Source organism: Hemiscyllium ocellatum, chromosome 19 (genome assembly GCF_020745735.1).
Source record: "Hemiscyllium ocellatum isolate sHemOce1 chromosome 19, sHemOce1.pat.X.cur, whole genome shotgun sequence".
Taxonomy (NCBI): domain Eukaryota; kingdom Metazoa; phylum Chordata; class Chondrichthyes; order Orectolobiformes; family Hemiscylliidae; genus Hemiscyllium; species Hemiscyllium ocellatum.
The window spans coordinates 16,541,651-16,560,199 of record NC_083419.1 but is presented as its reverse complement, the minus strand read 5'-3'; the positions used below and the strand labels follow the sequence as shown (position 1 = coordinate 16,560,199).

General features: G+C 41.1%; 1 protein-coding gene across 2 annotated transcripts in view; it reads right to left on the bottom strand.

Moving 5' to 3' along the window:
* endouc (endonuclease, polyU-specific C) overlaps positions 1 to 18,549 on the bottom strand; it is a 37,653-nt gene that overhangs the window by 4,751 nt on the left and 14,353 nt on the right. For both annotated transcript variants that reach the window (XM_060839699.1, XM_060839700.1), the window contains exons 2-5: positions 9,977 to 10,076; positions 8,391 to 8,502; positions 7,841 to 7,962; positions 3,211 to 3,323 (exon numbers count right to left, since the gene is read on the bottom strand). In XM_060839699.1, the coding sequence (XP_060695682.1) occupies positions 3,211 to 3,323; positions 7,841 to 7,962; positions 8,391 to 8,502; positions 9,977 to 10,076 (447 nt within the window). The remainder of the gene's footprint in view (positions 1 to 3,210; positions 3,324 to 7,840; positions 7,963 to 8,390; positions 8,503 to 9,976; positions 10,077 to 18,549) is intronic.

Here is an 18,549-nt window from a genome sequence, read left to right as displayed (position 1 = left end):
AGCACTTCAGTCCAGAACTAATTAGGCAGTTCAGCTGTGTGGAAACAGGCTGCTCGACTCTCTCTACTTCTGTCCTTCTAACTTTAACCTGCAAGCATTTGTTCCATTTTTACTGTGTTTCAGTGGGTTTGCTTATTAGGACTATTGTGTATATTCAGAACAACATAATTAAGTCTAGTCTGGATAGACTATGTTCCATAGGGGTTCTTTATTATTTTCTTTGTGTTTCATTGTGTAATTTTGTGAATAATTTTTTGTCTGCTTTTAAACCTGGTAGTCAACCTACTAACTTACTCTGGGTAATGTTCACTATACACTGACCGAAACAAATTGCAAAATTATGGTCTGGGCTGCCTGCTTAAGATTGTTTAGAGTGTTCTGGCCTAGTCCATAACAACCTCAATTACTCACTGTGTGAAAACGTCTTTTCTCACAGCACATTTGCTTATGTTCCAAATCATTATACATCTGTGCCCTCTCATTCTTGATCCTCATATGAGCAGGAACAATTTCTCCTTATCTGCTCTACCCAGTTTCTCCTTATCTAAACTACCAGAGTTTGAAAACTTCTATCAGATCTCCTCTTAACCTTCTTCTCTCCAAGGTGAACAGCTGCAGCCTCTCCAATATATCCTCATAACTGCAGTTTCTCATCCATGGTACCATTTTTATTAACTGTTTCTGTACTTTCACCAGTGCATATGCAGCCTTCCTATCAGGTGGCACCCAGATTTGCACACAACACTCCAGCTGAGGTCTAACATGTACGTTGTGGTTCTGTTCGCCGAGCTGGGAATTTGTGTTGCAGACATTTCATCCCCTGTCTAGGTGACATCCACAGTGCTTGGGAGCCTCCTGTGAAGCGCTTCTGTGATCTTTCCTCCGGCATTTGTAGTGATTTGTACCTGCCGCTTCTGGGTGTCAGTTCTAGCTGTCCGCTGCAGTGGCTGGTATATTGGGTCCAGGTCGATGTGCTTATTGATTGAATCTGTGGATGAATGCCATGGCTGTTCTCTGTTTGGCTTGTCTTATAATAGTAGTATTGTCCCAGTTGAACACATGTTGCCTGTCATCTGAGTGTGTGGCTACTAAGGATAGCTGGTCGTGTCGTTTCATGGCTAGTTGGTGTTCATGGATGCAGATCATTAGCTGTCTTCCTGTTTGTCCTATGTAGTGTTTTGTGCAGTCCTTACATGGGATTTTGTACACTACATTGGTTTTGCTCATGCTGGGTATCGGGTCCTTCATCCTGGTGAGTTGTTGTCTGAGAGTGGCTGTTGGTTTGTGTGCTGTTATGAGTCCTAGTGGTCGCAGTCGTCTGGCTGTCAGTTCAGAAATGTTTTTGATGTATGATAGTGTGGCTAGTCCTTTGGGTTGTGGCATGTCCTCATTCCGTTGTCTTTCCCTTAGGCATCTGTTGATGAAATTGCGTGGGTATCCATTTTTGGCAAATACATTGTATAGGTGTTCTTCTTCCTCTTTTTGCAGTTCTGGTGTACTGCAGTGTGTTGTGGCCCTTTTGAATAGTGTCTTGATGCAACTTCTTTTGTGTGTGTTGGGTGTTTGCTTTCGTAGTTCAGGACTTGGTCTGTGTGTGTGGCTTTTCTGTATACCTTTGTGGTGAATTCTCCATTCGGTGTTCTCTGTACCGTCACGTCTAGGAATGGGAGTTCGTTGTCCTTTTCTTCCTCTCTAGTGAATCGGATTCCTGTGAATGTGGTGTTGATGATCCGGTGTGTGTTCTCTATTTCTGTGTTTTTAATGATGGTCCAGAGAACACCAAACGGAGAATTCACCACAAAAGGTATACAGGAAAGCCACATACACAGACCAAGTCCTGAACTACGAAAGCAACCACCCCAACACACACAAAAGAAGTTGCATCAAGACACTATTCAAAAGGGCCACAACACACTGCAGTACACCAGAACTGCAAAAAGAGGAAGAAGAACACCTATATAATGTGTTCGCCAAAAACAGATACCCACACAATTTCATCAACAGATGCCTAAGGGAAAGACAACGGAATGAGGACATGCCACAACCCAAAGGACTAGCTACACTACCATACATCAAAAACATTTCTGAACTGACAGCCAGACGACTGCGACCACTAGGACTCATAACAGCACACAAACCAACAGCCACTCTCAGACAACAATTCACCAGGATGAAGGACCCGATACCCAGCATGAGCAAAACCAATGTAGTGTACAAAATCCCATGCAAAGACTGCACAAAACACCACATAGGACAAACAGGAAGACAGCCAACGATCTGCATCCATGAACACCAACTAGCCACGAAACAACACGACCAGCTATCCTTAGTAGCCACACACGCAGATGACAAGCAACATGAATTCGACTGGGACAACACTACTATTATAGGCCAAGCCAAACAGAAACAGCCATGGAATTCCTCAAGGCATGGCATTCATCCACAGATTCGATCAACAAGCACATCGACCTGGACCCAATATACCAGCCACTGCAGCGGACAGCTGGAACTGACAACCGGAAGCGGCAGATACAAGCCACAATAAATGCTGGAGGAAAGATCACAGAAGCGCTTCACAGGAGGCTCCCAAGCACTGAGGATGTCACTTAGACAGGGGACGAAACGTCTGCAACACAATTCCCAACTCGGCGAACAGAACCACAACAACGAGCACCCGAGCTACAAATCTTCTCACAAACTTTGTCAGCATCCGAGGAGCAGGAAAATCAACATTTCGGACAAAAGTCCTTAATCAGGAATGCCCAAAACACTGATTTTCCTGCTCCTCGGACGCTGCCTGACCTGCTGTGCTTTTCCAGCACTACTCTAATCTTGACTCTAATCTCCAGCATCTGCAGTACCCACCTCCGCCACTGGAAAATGCTGCAAAGTGAAGCACACAAGTTGCAGGATATTCTGATGGAAGTGGACACCCTCGCCAATCTGGGGTGAGCTGGCTTCTGGACAGGGAAAGAGTTCAGCAGGAGAGGTGGAAATTGATGGTTATGCTAAACTATAGCTTTACAATAAAACCCTTGTAGATCTCTGTAAGTCTTCCAACAAAAACAAAAATTGCTGGAGAAACTCAGCAGGTCTGGCAGCATCTGTGGAAGGAAATCAGAGTTAACATTTCGGATCTAGTGACCCTTCTTCAGAAATGTATTTTGCTGCCTATTTCAATATTTTGCTCTCAAAGGAAAAAAAACATACCCTCGATTCCCTCCTCTGGAATACAGTTGAAACCAGATGTCATAAAGATGTTGCTTGAACTGTTGAGGATCAGCTGATGTGAGATTTTTACTGGCAAGGTATTGATGAGTTAACTGAAAAGAGGATAATTATCAGAATTATTGTCAACATATTGGATGTCACAATCACTGCTCAGCTTAATTCACTGTTATTAAAGGTCTTCTAACTTCATTACAACTCAGACACAAGAGAAGGTATAGGGGCTATCTTTAAGCTAAATCAAGAACACAGAGGCCTTCGTCAGGAATAGATAAGATTTGTTCTGATTGTACAGGAGTTTGGTGACACTACATCTGGAGTAAGTGTATTAGATTCTGGTTTCCTCTCCTCGGAAAGGATAGATTGTGTTGAAGACGTCGCACAAAAGGGTTCACCAAATTAGTCACTGGGATCAGGGTGTTGTCCTATGATAAGGGGTGGAACAAACTGACTCTATGTTCTCTGGGATTAAAAATAACAACAGGTCATCTGATTGAAAGGTACAAGGTTCTGAAGAAGCTTTATGATAGTTTCTGGGAGGCATTTTACTCTGGAGGGGGATTTTGGAGTCTCTATTGCTGAATACATTGAAGCCTGGGTTAGACAGACTTTCAGTCTCTGAGGAGATTGAGGGATATAAGGAAAGGGTAGGTTAGTGGAGTTGAAGCATATTCAATATCATATTGAATGATGCAACAGGCTCAATGGGCTGAATGGTCTATTCCTGATCCTATTTCTTGTCTTGAATAATGCTTTATGTGAAACAGGCATCCGCTCACATTAGCTTCCTGCCATGTGGGTCAGAGTAACATTCACTGCTCCCCCTGCCAGTCAATCATTAAAAGGTCATTGAACTTCAAAGTCCAGGTTACGAGAAAATGGACAAGCTTGGGTTGTTGTGTTTAACCAGCAAAAAAAGCTCCAAAATAAACTAACTTTAACATTATTCAAATTGTACTTCCACACAGTGTCAGGTTAGGGAAGTGATCACAGCAAGAACGGTCAAAGAATTAAAAACAGAAACTCTGATAATTGTTTGGTCAGGAAGGTGAGTGCAGTTGCTAAGTACTGAAACACAAACACACAACACAGATAGCACCCTTGAAAATGCTAGGACACTAGACTTGTGAAACCAAAGAATGTGACCAAAGAGAAACCCAAGTTGTAGTGCTAAATAAACATTCTGGCGTTCATATGATTAGTTTTGGCAACATGGAGAGACTTGGCAGATTTTGCTTCAGAAAATTAAGTTGGATGTAGTCCACAATGAGAACACATTGTGCATAGCTTGTGAAAGCAGGAATTGGCAAAAGTTCTGAAGTTTACATCCCGGAATTACTCCTTAGACAAGCAGTGATTCCGTTCGTGACTAAAGTCTGGAATTTTCATCTTTTTCACCTGATGGGAAGAGATTGAAGTCTCTTACAGCTAGAGGTCACTCACTTGTAAGCTTCATTGTTCCTCAAGTAGTATGTAACATGGGCCCATTGATATCCCTTGGTTGCAAAGTTCTCATAACAATTTTCAGCCCTGGTTTGCTTGGTAGACCCTTTATATAATGAGTCAGAAGGTTCTTTACCAATCCAAAGATTTAATCATTCAGGTTGATACTCCCATTGCAATATTGAGGTAGTATTACACTGTCAGAGATGCTGTATTATGGATGAGATGGTAAATGCATCAAAGTTACACGAATAGACCCTCGGCCTATTTTCAGAGAGGAGCTATCCCCAGTGCCCTGGTGAATATTTCTCTCTCAAATCAATATAACTAAAACAGATGATCTAATCAATATCACATTGCTGTTTATGGGAGTTTGTTGCATGCAAACTGGCTGCTGCAATTCTTACATAACAATAAACTTACTTCAAAAGGAATATACTTTGTGCAATTCTGGTCTCCCTGCTATAGGGAGGATGTTGAGGAAAGATTTACAAGGATGTTGCCAGGGTGGGAGCATTTGAGCTATGGGAGAGGCTGAACAGACTGGGGCTATTTTCTCTGGAACATCAGAGACTGAAGGTTGACGTTATAGAGGTTTACAACATCATGAGGGGCCATGGATAAGGCAAATAGACAAGGTCTTTTCGCAGGGTGAGACAGTCCAAAACTAGAGGGCGTAGGATTAAGATGAAAAGGGAAAGATTTAAAAGGAACCTAAAGGCAACTTTTTCATGCAGAGTGGAAAATGATTAGTCCCTTTCAAAACTCATAGTAGAATTAGATATTAAGATCCCAAATGTCTGAGGCTTATGGTTTTTATCATGCAGTGATGCAGAATATATCAATCCTTTGACAGATTATTGGCAGCTCCAAAAGGGTTACTATAATGGACTATTGACAAGGGGGACTGCTAGGACCCAGAACTCAGTATATCTATATTTTCTACTAACATTCTAAGTTGTCCCTAATCTTCTGGACAAGAATGGTTTATACTGCCTTCATGTGACTGCTCAAGATTGTTTTAAACATAATAAAGCTTGTTTTGCTTTTTCTTGACACAACAGAACCTTCTGGAAATTCACATTTCAGCATCAACTGATTTCACCACGCACGCCCCTCAGAAAAATCTAATACTAAAATGAAAGACCAGATGGATTAAGTAAAATGAACCGAAACCGAAGGAAATGATTGTTCATAAGCCTCCCTTGGCGTAATATTGAAGATCTTGGCCATAAAAATACTAATCAGGCCAAAATTTACACTGGGGAAATAGCACAGGTGCTCGAGAGTTACATGTTGGAGATCTCAAATAAAAACATCAGGAACATCAACAGTTTCTCCAGCAATTTCTCTTTCTGCACCGAGAGTTACATGATGGGCTAAGCATGAAATTGATGGGCTGAAATGCCTCCTTCTGTCCAGTAATGAAACTGTAATTATGCCACATGCACTGTAAAGCTACAATCTCATAAAATCATACAATACAGCAGGATGCTATTCTGCACCTCAAAGTACATCTCATCAATTAGATCCACGGTCCTGATTTTTCCCTGTAGTTTTGTAATTATTTTCCTTTCAAGTATTTATCTAACTTGCTTGGAAAGTTTCCCATCTGATTCTCTTCCACTGTCCTTTCAGGTGGTTCCCTCTGATAATTACAACCCAGTGTATACATTTGTTATCTCTCATGTCATCTCTTGTTGTGTTAAATCTGCATCTTGTTATCAAATTTTCTAGAATTAGATTTGGTCCATGCTTTTTCTTTTCTTTTATCTACCATAACCCTAACCCCCAAAAGTTGTGTTTCGACTTTCTCCCCGGAAACACTGCGTTATATGTAGGAAATTTGGAATAATATGTAGGCAATTTAGAATATCCAGGCAACTTTCAAAACAGCTAAATAAAGCAAAAAGGCCTTTATCAGTCTTTGGCCCAATAATTAGATTAATAAGCAAAAGAATGTCACTGTCCTCAGGTGTACACTGTCCTTGTACATATTTCAGGATGACTATGCTCCTTTGAATGATGAACACATTGCCCCAAATTCCAACCAAATCTTGGATTTTTTCGCATCTAACCTCAATTGCTCGGACTTGTGTCTTTACTTTGCATTTTCCCAGCTCTTCACCCCACCTGTAGTGGCTGTGTCTTCAGTCCTACCCAAGTTGTCACACCCTTTGACCTCTTTCAAGGTGCTTTTTAAAACCTAACATTCTAAATCAAGATTTTGAGGATTCCTTCAAACATAAAATCCATTTTCATTTATGCCCCTATGTAGCCCCCTGAAACATTTTTCCACATGGAATCAATCTTCCGACAAAATTTAGGGATCAGCGACTCTGCAAGATGAGAACCATGGTGCTATCGTACCAATGCAACATATTATTCTTCAGCTGAAGTTGACTCTTTGATGCTGCAAAGTCAAATTCATGAAAAGCAAACAAACAGTCATTGATAGTATTGAACTTGACTATTGCTGAAAAACAAGACTTTCTTTTCAAATCATTCCATTGTGCATTCATTAGGACAGTCACGAGAATACTAGAGTAGAGAGGAACAACATTTGCTGAAACAGCCAGTTAATTGGTTAGCAATTGTACTGCGATTGGTACAAGCGATCCCAGGGAGAATGCATTGGTTATATGATTTAGTTTAAATTTAAACTAAACTTGGCAGATAACTGGTGGTCATCACCTATGAAGAGTCACCAGATTCAAAACATCAAGTCTACTTTCTTCCCACAGATGCTACCAGATCAGCTGAGTTTCTCCAGCAATTTCTGATTTTGTTTCAGATCCCCAGCATTGGCAGTTGTTTTGTTTTATTGTGGTACATAATTGTTGCTCTACTCACACGGCGAATGTCCTGATGAAATGCAAAATGAAAATTTTTGACTAAGTGTGTCTTTTGTCAATGGTAACAAATTTCTACCTGGGTAAGAGGTTGCAGATATTCTGCCTCTGGCAGTGCATGTTCCTGAAAAGATCTTTTATTTCACTGACAAGAAAATCCAAATCTGAGCCAAAGTGCGAGGTGTGCTGAATGCACGATTAACGCCATTCAAGTCACTGGAGTCTTTGCAAATACAATTGACAGCTTCTACTACAGTAATGCTTATGGCTTTTAGAAATCCGATGCTTTCTCAAGTCCATTGGCTGATATCACCCACCTGCATGACTTTTGTTTCAAGAACTGCATCCAGAAAGCGATTGTTTTCAGCCCTTTCTTCTGGGGTTACCACCTCAGCAATTCCAGTGGACATTTCATAGTTGTCCAAGAGGGAAATGAAGGCTATTTAAATGAATGATTAAATATTAAATTATGCAACCACGGTGAATTACAAAAAAAAATTAAATGGTCTTCACAATTTATATACTGTCGCATTTCTCTGGGACTGCTTAAAGTAAGTTGAGTGATAAAAAATGTTAAAAACACGCATATTACACTATATATTACACTATGCATTATTCTGCTAAAGTGGAGCAAATGGTCTGTCCCTTAATGACAGAAGGTCAATAAGAGGTTAAATGCTGTTGATGGGCAGCTAACAGCCCTACGTACAATCCCAAATCAGAACTAGGCGTAAAGCAGAAAGAATACAATGAACAGAACACACCAGATCTACAGAATAAGATTCAATGATCATACTGAATAGACTTGAATTCCTGTAGTCAGCAGGGTCAGTGACTAAATATGGTGTAACAGACTTCAGAACGTACCAGCAAAGGTTTTAATTGAGTGCAAACGTTCTTCATTTACATAGGAGAACAGTGGCCTACGGGCATTGTCCTTTGCATTGTTACTTCCTGCAGGGACATACCCTGCTTTACCCTGCAGGGAAACAGAGACTCCAATTACCACTAACAACAACAACATAATGATTACTCAATACAGACAATCCTCACTTAAAGTTGTAACTGTATTTTTAAAAAGTCACAACGTTAAGTGAAACAGCAATGAGTGTATCATAAGTTCCTATAGAAATCAATACTGAGCCATCAGACACTTTCTTACTTCAGAAAAGTCAACCTAAGGGTACATTCCTGGCTGAGTTAAAAACCAAAATAGATCACTGTGCAGTATTTCTGCTATATTCAAACTGAAATTGAGTAACACATCAGTCTTGATGGGTTAAGCATCTTACCCACAGCACTCCTGAAACTCAGCTCTGTTTGTCTCACTCTGTCACTGCCTCATGTTTAAAGTGATTACAAACTCTTGAGTAGTACAAACCTACTCCCTTTGATCTATCTGTCCATCTCCTTGCCCACCTGCTTCTTTTCCTCCTTTACAATCAGGTCCTGACATCGGACGACTCAGACACATGATGAAGCAAAATGCAACAGCGCACGAGGCACATGACACGACGTTAACCCAAAAATACTCATGTCATTTGAAGAAATAAGTCTTTAAAATAAACCATGCAAATGAAATATCAATACATGGGACAGTGTAAAAGAAAAATTCTAGTTAAAAAAAGGATTACTTGTTTCCCCTGCTACCTGAAAGTAGAACATTCCTATGAAACCTGGCATCAGCTGTAATGGCGTAAAATGAAACTGCAATTAGTTTCTTCATAAAAGCCAAAATTGTCTTCGGACTTCTTTCAGTTGGCAATAACAGGTACTAATGTAGGTCTTTCGTAAAAGTCAAGTGGCACAAAGCAAACTTTTTAAAAGCCAGGGATACCTGCATCTAAACTATACCTTCAACTTCACCTCCAAGTCTGTAGACACCCTAATTTGGCACTATGTCATCTTCCTTCGCTGGTCAAAATCCTGGAACTCTGGATCTACCGACACCACATGGACTACAGTGGTTCAAGAAGGCTGCTCACTACCATCTTCTTCAAAGCAATTATGGACGGGCAATAAATGGTGGCTTCCAAAAAATGGTCACTTCTTATGAATGAACATGTAGGATAGCATTTATTGTATTAAACAAAACGCTCTGTATAATTCCCTATACAGAGGTAAAAACAATGACTGCAGATGCTGGAAACCAGATTCTGGATTAGTATGCTGGAAGAGCACAGCAGTTCAGGCAGCATCCAAGGAACAGCGAAATCAACGTTTCAGGCAAAAGCCCTACATCAGGAATTCCTGATGAAGGGCTTTTGCCCGAAACATCGATTTTGCTGCTCCTTGAATGCTGCCTGAACTGCTGTGCTCTTCCAGCACCACTAATCCAGAATAATTCCCTATACAACCAACACTGTCCAATACTATTCTCCTAATATAACCTAATACAGCACCAGATAACCTTTCAAGCATATTTCTAAAGCTGGTAATATGAAGATACTGACCTGTACAGAAATCTGATAGTCTTTTCCAGGCACCAGTCGGTTTTCATCTGCTTTCCATAGCTCATTCAGGATGCTGGAAAGCTCCTGGTTCATTGCCATTCTGAAAGGAAGAAAACAGCAAACTCTGAAAAACCCTACTTGTTCAGGGCTGGGGGAAATCTTCTTTCTTTGGTGCTAGTCGGAGCGTTCAACTCTAGCCCTTCCAGAAACAACCTAACAGTGAGACTTGTACTACAATTAAGCTCAGGATATCTACAGCCAATGAAGTACCTTTTGGAATTATAATTACTTGTAATGCAGGCAAGCAAAATTACAAGTCAGTAACTAATTACAGAGGGAAGTAATAGAGTACAGAAACCATTCCAAATGCAAGGCAGGCCGGTCAAAACATCGGTTTTATGGATGCAGTGTCATACTGAGGAAGTGAAAGACATTTCTGGCCAAAACTCAATTCTTTCTTGGTACATAATCATCAGGACAATTTTGTCATGTATTGAGAATCCTTCACTTCATTCAATTCCAGACTCTTTAACTCTGCTATCCATTTTTTTCCCATGGCGATTCTTGAAATTCTGTCCAACGCTGGGCTCTGAAGTGGATTGAGGTGGGGGAGTGGTTTTGGCTGCTGGAGTCATATTTGGGAAGTTCTGCCCTGAATAAAAGACACTGGCGGAGACTGTTCAGCTCATTGGCTAATCAGGTCCTTCTTTAGGATTCTTGCACTCTATTTGAAGTTCTCATGGCTATTTATTAGGAACCTCTTCACTTGGAATATTTGAACAAAAGCTGTGAGTTACTGAAATGAGTAAGGCCAATTCCTTCAGTTAACTCCTGTGGGGCTGAAAGATTTGTTCCTTAAACTGATCATTTCCCAACCATGGATGGGTAAAAAAAAACGCCAGACTGGATTGTCAACAATCTGAGAACAATTTTCTTTTTAAGAAAAAATCCAATTACCCTAACTTGTGATTTGGTTCTTAGATTTCTACTCCAGGCTCCACTTGGAAATAATCACAGTTACTTTCAACAGCTTAAAAGAACATGAATCAAACCACATGAACGAATCATCAGCTGTTCACCAATTTCTGCTCATCCCTAGTCTGACCCTAATGGTTTTACTTGTTCATCCCAGAATCCATGTATTTCCTGAATCAACTACAGAATGGGAAAAATATTCCAATATTCTTATCTCAGGAATGTTCTCTATGTCACAGAGTATTGAAGGAGATGCCATAAATATTGTGTGTGCATTGATGGCTAACATGCAAAGTTTGATAAATTCTGGAAATAAGGATATGTAACCCTACTATTCAAGGAGGAGAAGGAGAGAAAAATTACAGACATGTTATTTTCACATCAGTAGCAGTGAAAATGCTCGAATACATTACAAAAGGATGGGATAACTGCGAGCTAACAGAAATTGCTGGAGAAAGTCAGCAGGTCTTGCAGCATCTATGAAGGGACAGCAGAGTTAATGTTTTGGGTCAAGTGAAGGAAGACCCGAAACATTGACTTTGCTTTCTCTTCACAGATGCAGCAAGACCTGCTGAGTTTCTCCAGCAATTTTTGTTTTGTTTTTGATTTTGGATGCTAAGAAAATCTGATTGAGCAGGATCAACATGGATCTGATTAGATTAGATTCTCTACAGTATGGAAACAGGCCCTTCGGCCCAACAAGTCCACTTCAACCCTCCGAAGGGTAGCCCACTAAGACCCATTCCCCTACCCTGTATTTACCCCTAACTAATGCACCTAACACTATGGGCAATTTAGCACGGCCATTTCACCTGACCTATACATTTTTGGATTGTGGGAGGAAACCGGAGCACCCAGAGGAAACCCACACAGACACGGGGAGAATGTGCAAACTCCACACAGAGAGTCGCCCGAGGCTGGAATCAAACCCGAGTCCCTGGAGCTGTGAGGCAGCAGTGCTAACCGCTGAATCACTGTGCCACCCCATTTATGAAAGGAAAGTCAGGCTTGACAAACTTAGAGTTTTTTTTGAGGATAATACCTGTAGCATAGATAAAGGAAAACCAGTGGATATAGCATATTTGGATTTTAACTGCCCGATCATACCACTAAGTGTTCTCGTTTATTATAGATTCAAAAATTCCTCTGTATCTAATAACTAATAACAGGTCTGTACTTCATGGTGCTTCCTCTCCCTCCATTCTTGGAGAAAGTGGAGACTGCAGATGCTGGAGATCAGAGTCCAAGAATGTGTGCTGGAAAAGCACAGCAGATCAGGCAGCATCCGAGGAGCAGGAGAATCAACGTTTCGAGCATAAGCCCTGATGAAGGCCACACTCTTCGACTCTCCCTCCATCCCTGAATAGTGGGGTTACATTCGCCACCTATAAAACTGCTGTTAGCAGAATTTTGAAAGGTTACCAACTATGTACTTAATGCTTTCCGTTTTAACACTCCATGACTGATCACCAAGTCCAGAACACCTGACCACCTTAAGTCCCATTAATTTCTTTCTTGCTATTTTAAAACCTAATATTACTACCTTGAATTTTTTTTGCTTGATTGGCTGTCAATTATTTCTGGGAGGGTTTTGGTATTTTTCTCCATGAAGCTATACATGGCAGTACTTCCACCTACAAGTTCTCCTCCAATTCAATCCAATCCATTCTGACTTTGAACTACATTGCTGTTGTGACACTGTCTCTGGTTAAAGATATTGTAACTTCCCTCACTAATAGCACTGTGGGGGCATCTATGCCGAATGGACAGCAGAGATTGAAGAAGGCAGCTCACTATCACCTTCTCCAGGACAATTTGAGAGACGGAATAAATACTAACCTAGCCAGCAATTCTCACATCCCTGTGAAGATTGAAAAAAAAAGCTTGACAGCTGAAGGACAATTAAATCTGACAGTTGTCTATTAGACTGGTTGAGCTATTAATAGGTGAAACAGACTTATTGGATCAGACTGGGTAGCACCTTGGAGAACTACACTGGTGCAATTGGGAAGGGGAATTGAAAGGGGAAACATCCTTGCAGAATCCATCTTGTCAAGTCCCCTCAGGATCTCAGATGTGTCAATAAAATAATCTTTAACTCATCTAAACTGCAGCGATCGTAGACCCAACTTGTCCAACGTTTCCTCAAAGGACTTACCCACCCCCAATTCCAGCTATCAGTTAAAAGAACCTTCCCCTCATACATGTACACCCTTTTTCACATTAACAAATCTTCAGATACTTGCAAACTTCCCTGTCATTACCAGTCTTAAAGTTGGCAGCATTTTAAATTACATGGCACACAAAATTGTGCTGTGATGAAGGTTGGTTTGAGATTTCATTTTAAAATGCTATTCTAGTCAAGAGGAAGTCATTAATTACTCAAAACAGGGATGGGATCAATCACAAGCACTCCCACCACAAAGTACGCAACATCAGGAGAACCTTCAATGCAATCTTTAGAAAAATGCTGTTGAGGCAGCTTGCAGTACATTTTTTTGATAACAGCAAGCCAAATCAAAGCAGAAACTATAGGCTGTTTGCAAATTCAATACAGTTAAAATAGCTGCACAGAAGAGCTGTTGAAAAAAAACAAAGTGGAGAGCAGTAAAGAGTGGGCTGACTTAGGCATTGTCAGATGATGGATATCATGGAACATTTGCAGACCCGATAAGCTACAGCGGGTGTGAGAGGACAGACAAGACGAACATTCCATGACAGCTGATCTCACGGCAGAGTATCTGCCAGCAGCAGTTGCTCTGAGAAGAGAATGTGTTTGATTTTGATATGGAGTCAAGGACTTGTTTGAATTACTGAATAAATAGAATTTATACTGCTCCATACATAGCCAACAACATTCAGAGTCATTGATTTCAGCTGAAAGATCAATTATCGATGTGCATAGAGGTCCTTTGGAGTTTATTCCCCAGTAAATCTGTGATTACTGAAATAGATACTTTGAACGGGGATCGCAGTTACAGTCAGTGGGTGTCCAAAGATTTGCATCACCAAGTGGACAAGAACCCAGATGTTCCATGTGAGGACAGTCACTCACAGGGTGTGCCTATCAGGAAATTGGGGGATCCTTACATACATATTCCCATCCGAACGATAGGGTAGAGGTTTCACTTTGAGCACAGTCATGAAATTGGGTTTATTGGATCAATTCTAGGATAAAAGAACAGACCAATGAGGTGAGGTTGACTGGAGCGGAGGGTCATTTATAAATATTAGACCTGATCCTGAGTATTACTGACAGAGGCATCTTGTTGAAGCTTTTTATCTTACTACATCAATGCAATTCACATGAATATCAGGTAGTTAACTGTCCCAGAGGGCAGTGGAGGCCCAGTCTCTGGATTCATTTAAGAAAGAGTTGGATAGAGCTCTCAAGGCTGGTGGAATCAAGGGTAATGGAGATAAGGCAGGAACAGGATACTGATTAAGGATGATCAACCATGATCATATTGAATGGTGGTGCAGGTTCGAAGGGCAGAATGGCCTATTCCTGCACCTATTGTCTAATCATCATTAACTGGTGCAATGCCCATGGAAATACTTCTACCAGTCTATTTGCCAACGAATAAGCACTTTTCCCTTAAATTGGCATTCTTCAGAATTGTCCTGAGGAGTACAAAATTAAAATCTTTGTCAAATTGTGTCTTTTACCAGCAATATTTGCATTCTGTGCTACCAAGTGACTATGCACATCCCAGATGTGATCTCACGAAAAGATAAAAAGCCAGAGAAGGTTTGACGGTAAGTGCTGGGAGGACATCATCCCTGGCTGGGAAATTTGTAAATGGCTTCACAGCCTGAAAATAAGAGGCAGAACATTTATTTTGAGTTGATGAGGAAGGGTGTCTTCCTCACCTCCAACTCCACTGTGGATGTGACTGCATCACATTGGCTCTTGTGGTTCAAGAAAGTGGCTCACTGCAGTCCTCTTAAGGGCAACTCGGGATCAGTAACAAATGCTAACTCAGATAATGACACTTTATTCTGCTAAAGACTAAATCGTATACCCCATACATTCCTCAAAAAAATTAAAATGCAATTTCTACTTATACAGCAACTTGCTGAATGATTCACACAGAGTTATCATGGCCTTACTTACTCTCCAGATTAAACTACTAGAAGATATTACGATCAGCCAAAGACATTTCTCAGCCTCTTGTACTCCCTGTACACCCATGACTGTGCAGCCAAATTCTGAACAACCTCCATCTACAAGTTTGCTGATGACACTGCCGTAGTAGGAAGGATATCAAAACAATGATGAGTCAGAATACAGGAAGGAAAGAGAGGGCTTGGTGTCTTGGTGCAATGATAACAACCTTTCTCTCAATGCTGGCAAAACAAAAGAACTAATCATTGACTTCAGGAAGAAATGAAGAAGTCATGCCCCCATCTACATTAACAAAACTGAGGTTGAAAGTGTGGAATGTGTCAAGTCCCTCGGAGTGATGATAACCGATAATCTGTCCTGAACTTCCCACATAGATGTGATGGTCAAGAAGGCACAACAATGCTCTTCTTCCTCAGGAGGCTTAGGAAATTTGACATATCCACAAGGACCCTCAACCCAACCTTTACAAATGCACCAGAGAGAACATTTTATCCAAATGCAGAACTGCTTGGCATGGCAACCGCTCTGCCCAGGACCATAAGAAACTGCAGAAAGTTGTATGCACAACCCAGATCATCATGGAAGCCAATCTCCCAACCATGGATTCCATTTACAGTTCTTGTTGCTGCGGAAAGGCTACCAATATCAAAGTACTCTCCTACCTCGGTAATGCTATTTTCCAACCTCTTCCATTAAAAGCTTGAACATACACACTAACAGGTTCATGAACAGCTTCTTCTTACTGTTATTACACTGCTGAATGGACTCCCTAATTTCACATGATTCTGAACTTAGTGTTATCGAGATGTACAGCATAGAAACAGACCCTTCGGTCCAACCCGCCCATGCCGACCAGATATCTCAACCCAATCTAGTCCCACCTGCCAGCACCTGGCCCATATCCCTCCAAACCCTTCCTATTCATATACCTATCCAAATGCCTCTTAAATGTTGCAATTGGACCAGCCTCCACCACTTCCTCTGGCAGCTCATTCCATACACGTACCACCCTCTGCGTGAAAATGTTGCCCCTTAGGTCTCTTTTATATCTTTCCCCTCTCTCCCTAAACCTATGCCCTTTAGTTCTGGACTCCCCGACCCCAGGGAAAAGACTTTGCCTATTTACCCTATCCATGTCCCTCATAACTTTGTAAACCTCTATAAGGTCACCCCTCAGCCTCCGATGCTCCAGGGAAAAGAGCCCCAGCCTGTTCAGCCTCTCCCTATAGCTCAAACCATCCAACCCTGGCAACATCTTTGTAAATCTTTTTTGAACACTTTCAAAGTTTCACAACATCTATCTTGCTAATGTTGATGTTACTTTATCCATCTCCTGTGCTGTTGTAACCTTGTATGCCTCACTCTGTATGTCCCTGTTTACTATGATCTGCCTGTATTCCTTGCAAAGTATAGCTTTTCACTCTGCTTAGGTACATGTGACTACAATCATTCAAACAAAATTTAGCTTTCACATACCCTCGAGTGACAGAATGAGTGTGATGAATCAGTCTTGAAAGTTACTTCGGTGATAGTACCAACTGGGGGTCCAGCTAGAAGAGTCTGAAAGGGCCAAAGAGTCTGCCAGTTCCTAAAGCAGGCTAGGCCAAAAGCCTGTCTGGGTGCTCAGACTCTAGCACTGCATTTAAAAGATCGAAACATAAAACATCCCTCCCATGCATTCTCCCTCACCTCCACCTAACAAATTAAGTGTAGCATTTTGATACAACTGAGTAGTTTGTTATGCCATTTCAGAGAGCAGTTAAACTCACCAATATTTGCTGTGGATCTGAAGTCACATGTAAACCACATCAGATAAGGGCAAAAGATTTTACTTCATTAAAAATGTACTGTTGAACCCAAATGGGTTTTTACAGCATCAACAGGATGCTCAGCATTAGACTAATTTTAAATTCCAGATTCATTAAGAGTTTCATATTTCATCGCCGGTCAGTGATGGGATTTCAACCCATTCCCCAAAACATTAACCTACATGTATAGGTTTAGCTCAGTTAGCTGGATGGTTGGTTTACAAAGTAGTGTGATGACAACAGTTGGGCTCAATTCCATCACCAATTTGAAGTTACCATGAAGGACTCTCCTTTTCAACTTCTTCCCTCACCTGAGGTCTGATGGCCCTTAGATTAAATCACCACAAGTCACTACTCTCTAATGAGAGAGAGCAGCCCCTATGGTCTGGTAAAGACTATGGCAACAATACAACCTACATATGACTCCAAACTCACCATTTTAAGTGTAGCAATATTGCTGGTCTAAATAATAGAGGGTCAACCAATGCTCGAGGAACCAGGGTTCAAACTGCACCATTGTAGCTGATGGAAATTAAGTTCAATTAAATCTGAAATTGAAAGCCAATCTTAGTTATCTGGAGTTTTATGTTGGCCAGACTAGATAAAGACATCAGTATCTTCCATAATTTGTGAGTCAGATAGGTTTTTATGGCATGCAAGTCCATAATGTTGTCTACTCTTAACTGTGCTCCAAAATGTTCTAGCAAGCCGCTGAATTCAAGGGAAATTAGGGAGGGACAATATATGCCAGCCTTGCCAGCGATACCTACACCCCATGAGAAAATTTTTAAAATTTAGTGTTACCTTTTGTCATTGCGCAACATTTCCCTAAATTACAGACCCAGGAAGCAAAAGGACCAGCTGTTCAAAAATAGATTGTCCAAAAATCTATAGGGCATGTGGATAAGCCGATCAGCTTCCCTGCCTGGTCTCTCAGTCAGGTATGGTGGTCTTCCAGCAGCCCAAGGCAGACTTTTGGATCAACGTGGCCTCAGCGTGGACTTCTGATCTCAAGATGATTCTAGAGCAGTGTCCCAGCTTCGAGAACCTTGAGCTGAAGTCTGCATGGTCTGGAGTCAAGGGTAGGTGCCAGCATGAACTGGGTTAGAAGGACAGTTGTTCTGAACTTTTTATTTCTCTACTTTCTAAGTTTTTCCTGCCATCTGTAATGCTGGACATTTTATTTCTTTATTTTGTCATGGTTTCCCTAGAACTTGTACTGAAGAATCTGTACCTAGGTGCAGATTTAAGATGGTGACCTAAGTGGCAGCTTATAAACTTTTCACTATACTCATCTGAGTACATGTGACAATAAAGCTAATTGAGATGTCTGTAAAATGTAAACTTCATTTTACAAGAATGGCTTTAGGGCTCAGAGATTCCACTTACAAGGACTAATTGACAGAACTTTGCTTTTTTTCTCAGGAAGTGAAGATTGAAAGAGGATATTTCAAAACCATGACAGGGCTGGACAGGTAAAGAGAGGAGAAATTGTTCTCAGTGGTCAGAAGAGTCAACAACCACAGGACAAGTGATTTAATATGAATGGTAAAAAGAAAGGAATGGAAGATGAGGAAAAACTTTCTTTAAAAACTCAGCAAGCAGTTAGGATCTGGATTGTGCCTGAGTGTGTGATGGTGCCTGGCCAACAGATAATTTAA